At 45.9% G+C, this 6,743-nt stretch overlaps 1 protein-coding gene across 3 annotated transcripts; it reads left to right on the top strand.

Annotated features, from left to right (window-relative positions):
- The first annotated feature begins 80 nt into the window (after positions 1–80).
- Positions 81–6,636, top strand: LOC119006653 (tetratricopeptide repeat protein 24). 3 transcript variants are annotated; one of them, XM_037075593.1, is made up of 15 exons: positions 81–296; positions 730–891; positions 1,248–1,450; positions 2,108–2,401; positions 2,494–2,695; positions 2,771–2,977; positions 3,181–3,309; positions 4,142–4,263; positions 4,368–4,430; positions 5,285–5,346; positions 5,449–5,522; positions 5,971–6,082; positions 6,182–6,228; positions 6,305–6,344; positions 6,454–6,636. In XM_037075593.1, exons 3-15 carry the CDS (start codon positions 1,271–1,273, stop codon positions 6,560–6,562), a joined length of 1,641 nt encoding a protein of 546 aa, XP_036931488.1. In that variant the 5' UTR covers positions 81–296; positions 730–891; positions 1,248–1,270; the 3' UTR covers positions 6,563–6,636. The 3 variants fall into 3 exon arrangements, with proteins under 3 accessions (XP_036931488.1, XP_036931487.1, XP_036931489.1); XM_037075592.1 differs by having other exon boundaries at positions 83–296; positions 1,243–1,450; XM_037075594.1 differs by lacking the exon at positions 6,182–6,228 and having other exon boundaries at positions 87–296; positions 1,243–1,450; positions 6,454–6,472.
- Positions 6,637–6,743: the final 107 nt, after the last annotated feature.

Here is a 6,743-nt window from a genome sequence, read left to right as displayed (position 1 = left end):
ATGTATTTTCCTGTCGGTAAAATAAAGATGAAAACACACTTTGTGTTTTTTAAAATACGCTCTCACATCAGAAGTCTGATTCATGTCAACATTTATTTTATTTATTATTTCTTGTTCGTATTTTGGTTGTGTCCATGTTGCCATAGCAACCGGGTCCACTACAGTCAGCGACTGATCACGGCATGTGATGCTAGCTGCTTCATCAAACAAGTCATAACACATATGGATATTATATCGATCAACAGTTATTGATTGCTAGTGGTCGGCTCAGAGTGAAGGAGCTTCAACTGGAAACTGTGAGTGTTGTTTCACTGTTAGCTAATGAGGCTAACAGCGAGCAGAAGCTAACGTTACCGGTCCGAACAAAGCTAACCGATGAGACGGACGGTGCTCCAGGCGACCACAGGCGGCGCACTTTGCTATCAACAACAATAACTGCAATAATAAAAATTACACGACAATGATAATAATAATACAGCTGTCACGTGTGAAGGATTCACGAAGGAGAAACTTTTAGATTTAATGTTACGTCTTTCAGCTTTATTGATATTGGATGAAGAAAGAAATAAGAGTTGTTTTAATAGGATTTTGAACTCGGTTTTATTCTGACAGACAGACAGAGACAGGGACAGAGAGACAAAGGGTGAACCTTCACAGGTCCTCATGTTGGTCCCCATGTTCTGATCAGCTATTAACAGTTGTATTTGTTCTGCTCTTGTTCTGGTGCAGGTGGAGGATTTATTCATCCTCCAGTGTCTCTTCAGTTTTGTGTTCGTGTGCTGACTCCTCCAGCAGAGGGCGCTGTTAGCTTAGCTTTAGCTCTCCTCCTCAGGAATCTGCACTCGAGAGCTTGCAGCAGCAGAGCAGTCATCACCTGACCTTCAGCTTCAGGTGAACTGACTTTGTATCTGTTCTAATTTAAGCTCAACAGATAAAAACTTCAAACATATGTTGATCTGTTGGGTTTTTGTTTTTGTTTTTTTTTGTTTTTTTTCATGATGATGATGATTTTACATTTTAAGGACCTGAAAAACACATTTTCAGCAAATTTAGAGGTTGAGAAAAAAAACTGACTCCATGATTATATACTCTTCGAAGTCATCACATAGGATCTGAAAAATGTATAATTATATTAATTATGTCCAAATGATTAATAATTAATAAGGACAATCAGATGATTAATCAATAATATAAACAGCAATGACTGGCTGATGATGGAGCTGAATGATGTTTTCTCTTCAGTCCAGGTGAGTTCTCCAGCAGCTCCAACATGGCGTCTGATGCATCTCCTCCAGGTGATGACGAGGTGAAGGTGAGGAGGAGGAGGAGGAGGGAGGTTCAGGCTGTGGACATAGAGGAGTTAACGTCTACTGGTCACAGAGCTCTACAGGAGGGACAGACTGGGTGCGCTCTGAGCTGCTTCAGCGGTGCACTGAAAGCTGCACGACAGGTAAGGTCACCAGCAGGTGAGATTGATGAGGTCAAGTAGGGAAACCAGTCCTGCTGTCACCATCGGTGATAGGCAGTGAGTCAGTCATCTCACGGCTACATTAACCTGCATCTGAGTGGCCACCTGTGATGTCACTTCCTGCCCTATATGAAACAGACTCCATGTTTCTACTCGAAGACAGAAAGAAGTTCATGTAGAACATTTGCTGAATTTACAAGAAGGTCCAAATAATGCAGAATGAGTCAGAGAGAGAGTTTCACAGAGTTTATAAAGTGTCTCCAACTCAACAACTCAGTAAATTGACACATTTGTTAAGGGAGTCTGGGGACTTTCTCCACGGGGACAAAGAAGTAGCCTATAGTCTATATTGTTACTGTTTAGTGTCTTTGTATTTCACTTGTAGTAAAAGTAACTGAGTAATAGTAGCTGGAGTTGATCTACCATTGTTATCTTTCACTGTTTCATTTTACTTAATATAACAATGGTAACCCAGACTAAGGTATAATGTTAACTGCTAATTAGCACAGCAACACGACAGCACATGGCTGAATACAACAACTCGGGGTCAAAGGCCACCCATAATGCACTGGAGTTGTCCTCACTACGGATCTCATAGTAACCCAAAATACGCAACACCCATGATGCTCTGCTTCTCAGCTGCAGGACTCTCGGGTCCTCCGGGCCTGTTCCTTTAACCTCGGTGCAGCCTTCGTGGAGACGGGCCGTCCTCAGAAAGGTCTGGACTTCCTGCGTCGGGCCCAGCCTGGACCGAAGGCCAACCGGCTACCGGACCTCCAGTTCAACCTAGCCCTGGCCCACAATGCACTGGGGCAGAGCCGAGAGGCCGCCGCATCCTTCCTGCAGGCTGCTCAGCTGTACAGATCGCAGGGAGACGGAGGCAGCGAGGGCGACGCCTGCATAGAGATGAGTCGCTGCTACAGCAGAGAACAGGTCAGAACCAGGACCAGAATCTGAGCTAGGGCCAGGACCCAGATCAGAACCTGAGTAAAAGCCAGAGCTCAAACAGATTGTGTGTGTTGCAGGACTGGTCTCTGGCAGTTCAGGGTTTCCTGCGGGCTGCTGAGAGTTACAAAGTGGCGACCATGTTGGATTCTGCAGCCGGTGCGCTCAAAGAGGCAGGAAGTCACATGATCCAGTCAGATCAGTTCAGCCATGATGACACCATGGCTGTACTGACAGAGTGTCTGAGTTTGACGGACAGGATCACAGACCCGAGAATTCTGGGTAATGCTGATTGATTGACTGACTGACTGACTTATTAATTGATTGTTGATCAATCGATCTGCCGCTCCATTCCAGGTGAGTTGTACCTGTCGGTGGGCGTGTCTTACTGCCAGCTGAGATGTTTCCAGGAGGCGGTGCCATGTTTCCAGCAGGCTCTGGAGCCGTTGGCTCAGCAGCCCCCCCTGCTGGCTCAAGTGCTGCAAAACCTGGGAGCTGCTCTGAACTCTGTGGGCCGGTTCAAATCCGCTGTAGGCTACCACAGGCTGGCTGCTCGACTCTACGGTCAGACACAATGAGCACCTGTCAATCAATCACACTGAGCACCTGTCAAGACAGATTTATTGATCAGTTTGTTTAAAGTGTTTACCTGCGTGACATTACAGAGATCAATCACTTTCTCCACCTGTAGAGATTATTAAAAGCAGGTGAGAGGACAGCAGACATTTCTAATGGAGACGTGTGTGTGTGTGTGTGTGTGTGTGCAGGCTCTCTGGGTTGCCGTGGTGACCAGGCTCGGTGTTTCAGTAACCTTGCGTTTGCCTTCAGTCAGCTGGGTGATGAAGAGGAGGCAGCAGAAAGCTTCATCATCGCTTTGCAGGGATTCAGAGACACCGGTAACATCAGGAGCCTGGTCTGTAACGCCTGCCACTGTAATAATGTCCGCAAACGTAACGTGTGTGTGTGTGTGTGTGTGTGTGTGTGTGTGTGTGTGTGTCAGGGATGGAAATTAGCTCCAAATGTACTTTTTAACAGGTTTAATTATACATTTATCAATATTCATATCATCACACATAGTAAACCATAATTATTGCACACAGTTATTACACAGTCATAGTCACATCACTTCAGCACCTTTGTGTTGAACAGCTCCACTTGCAGGCTTATAATACAACTCTAATAATTAACTTACAAGTAAATTCGCAAAGAAGCTCAATAGTGCCTGTGATACCTCAGAAATGGATCGTGATGAGGTGTGACTGTGTGTGAATGTTTACTTTAATAAGTATGGTTGGAATGGTTGATCTTCTGTTTTGAATGTATGATGGGTTGTGTGTGTCAGGCCTGGACACTGTAATTGTGTGAGTGAAAATTTTGCACCACAGTCAGTAGTATTAATAGGTGTATAGGCAAACAAATAAACACCAACTACAACAACCATTATTCATTGTATTATTACATTTGTGGGAAGTATTACATAACCATTTTTCATGTCCCCACAAATGTAACAGTTATTACATTTGTGGGAAATCGTGTGTTACGTTTGTAGTGGACAGCGTTTATTACGTTTGTGGAACATTTATTACATTTGTAGGTTTATTACATTAAATGTAACAGATTTTTATTACACAGACATTATTACATTGGCAGGAGTTACACTTTGGTCACAAATCAATAATAATCATTATTATCTGTCATACCTGTCTGTCTGTACCTGTCTGTCTGCAGAGGACTACCTGGCTCAGGTTCAGGTGTGTGAGTTGTTAGCTGAGTGTTACCTGAAGCAGAGGAAGCAGCATAAAGCCATTGAGCTCTACAAACAGGCTCTGACTGCTCTGTCTCACTGCCAGGTAACAGCACCTGTGGAGGGGTCAGAGGTCGCAAAACAGCGAAGTTCAGCCAATCAGAATTCACATAATTCTGACCAATAACAGCTCATGTTCTTTCACTTCAGGACAGTTCTGGTTCAGTTGGAGATCGTCTGGTGGAGTGTCTGACTGTGGCTCTCCAGCAGAGTGTCAGTCTGCTGTCACATTTACCTAGACACCACACCACACCTACCAAGACACCACACCACACCTACCAAGACACCACACCACACCTACCAAGACACCACACCACACCTACCAAGACACCACACCACACCTACCAAGACACCACATCACACCTACCAAGACACCACACCACACCTACCAAGACACCACACCGCACCTACCAAGACACCACACCGCACCTACCAAGAAACCACATCACACCTACCAAGACACCACACCGCACCTACCAAGAAACCACATCACACCTACCAAGACACCACACCGCACCTACCAAGAAACCACATCACACCTACCAAGACACCACATCACACCTACCAAGACACCACACCACACCTACCAAGACACCACACCGCACCTACCAAGAAACCACATCACACCTACCAAGACACCACATCACACCTACCAAGAAACTACATCACACCTACCAAGACACCACATCACACCTACCAAGACACCACATCACACCTACCAAGAAACTACATCACACCTACCAAGACACCACATCACACCTACCAAGACACCACACCACACCTACCAAGACACCACATCACATCTACCAAGACACCACACCACACCTACCAAGACACCACACCGCACCTACCAAGACACCACATCACATCTACCAAGACACCACACCACACCTACCAAGACACCACACCACACCTACCAAGACACCACACCACACCTACCAAGACACCACACCACACCTACCAAGACACCACACCGCACCTACCAAGACACCACATCACATCTACCAAGACACTATATCGCTCTTGTATATCACCTCATTTATTGGCTGTCCTTTTTCCACACTCAGAGGCCACGCCTCTTCAGACCATGTCCTCCAAGACCACACCCACACAGCCAACCTGCAACCAGGTAACAGCCAATCAGCTGTCACTGTCACTGGGCCACAACTAAACCAGAACGTAAGAGTGGAACATCATCAAAGCAATTTATCCATACTGCTGTTTTTTACAGGATGAGTGACATCACACAGGGTCCAGGCAGAGCATCCAACCAGCAACCAGACAATCAGAGGGGGGAGGAGCAAGGTGAGTCCTGGTGTTCCAGGGAGAAACAGGTGGAGTCAGACTGTAGAATCACTCTGAGTGACAGTAAAAGACACGGACAAAGAGCTGCACTCCTGTGAATCAGAATCAGAATTCCTTTGTTTGTCCCATAATGCTCCACTCTGCTGCTGGGTCAGCACCGTTAGCTCGGGAGGACGGGTCTCTAGCGTCTCCTTCTGCTACGGCGAGCAGCTCCGGTACAGAACCCGAGTCTCCTTCAGTCTCTTCAGCTCATGCAGAACATCAGCCTGCCAGTACTGAGGGCCAACAGCTGATTCCTACTGTCAACAACAGCAAAAAACAAGAAGACCGGAGCAAAAAAAATATTAAACAGTTTTCAATAATTAAAAACAGTTCAAAAGGAAAACTAGAAACAAGAAAAGAGAGCTGCTGGAACACGTGATGACACTAACAGTTGGTGTGTTAACAGAATCAGAGCAGGTGGCAGCAGGTAAACAGGAGGCAGCAGAGCATGCCATGTCAGGAGGGGGCGGAGCCGATGAGACGCATGACTACATGAGCATGGCACCTGGACAGCACAGGTAACACACACAGTAACAGGTTTTGATAAATCAGTAGTATTGATTTCATACCTGCAGACTCTCTGAGGTTTGTTTACATTAACGTCTCTGTGGTCCTAGTTCACACCTGTCTCACCAGTCACACCTGTCAGAGCGGCAGCAGCACCGTGAGTCACCTGACACACCTGAGTTCTCCTGTATCAACACAGTGTGAGGTGATGCTGTACCTGTGTGTGTTCTCAGGTGACAGGTGGTCGGACAGAGTGAACCCTCACACTGACAGGTAACTGATGCCTGTCAATCAAATCACAATAAATTTATTTATAAATACAGGTGAACAAAAACAGTGACTCAGCAGCTGTGAGCTCTGTCCTGATGAGTTGTTGTTTCAGTGAAACCGCATTGGTCCAGGAGGCAGAGGCTCCACCCACCACACCAGATGACATCAGAGAGACTCCACCTGCAGCCAGTTGGAGGTCTCGGTTCTGTTCACTGATGTAGATTCACCTGCTGATCTTGTTATTGATCATGTATTGATAGTACACTGATCATCAGTAAACATACATCACACATTTCTTTATTCGTTTTGTTTATTTTTTTTATCCACCGATCTGGAAGCACATGCACCAGCTGCTGCTGCCGTGGTAACCACAGGTGCAATCATCCAATCATCAAATGTCAT

The sequence above is a fragment of the Acanthopagrus latus genome, chromosome 17, assembly GCF_904848185.1.
Source record: "Acanthopagrus latus isolate v.2019 chromosome 17, fAcaLat1.1, whole genome shotgun sequence".
Lineage (NCBI taxonomy): Eukaryota > Metazoa > Chordata > Actinopteri > Spariformes > Sparidae > Acanthopagrus > Acanthopagrus latus.
This window is presented reverse-complemented; position numbering and strand designations above follow the sequence as displayed.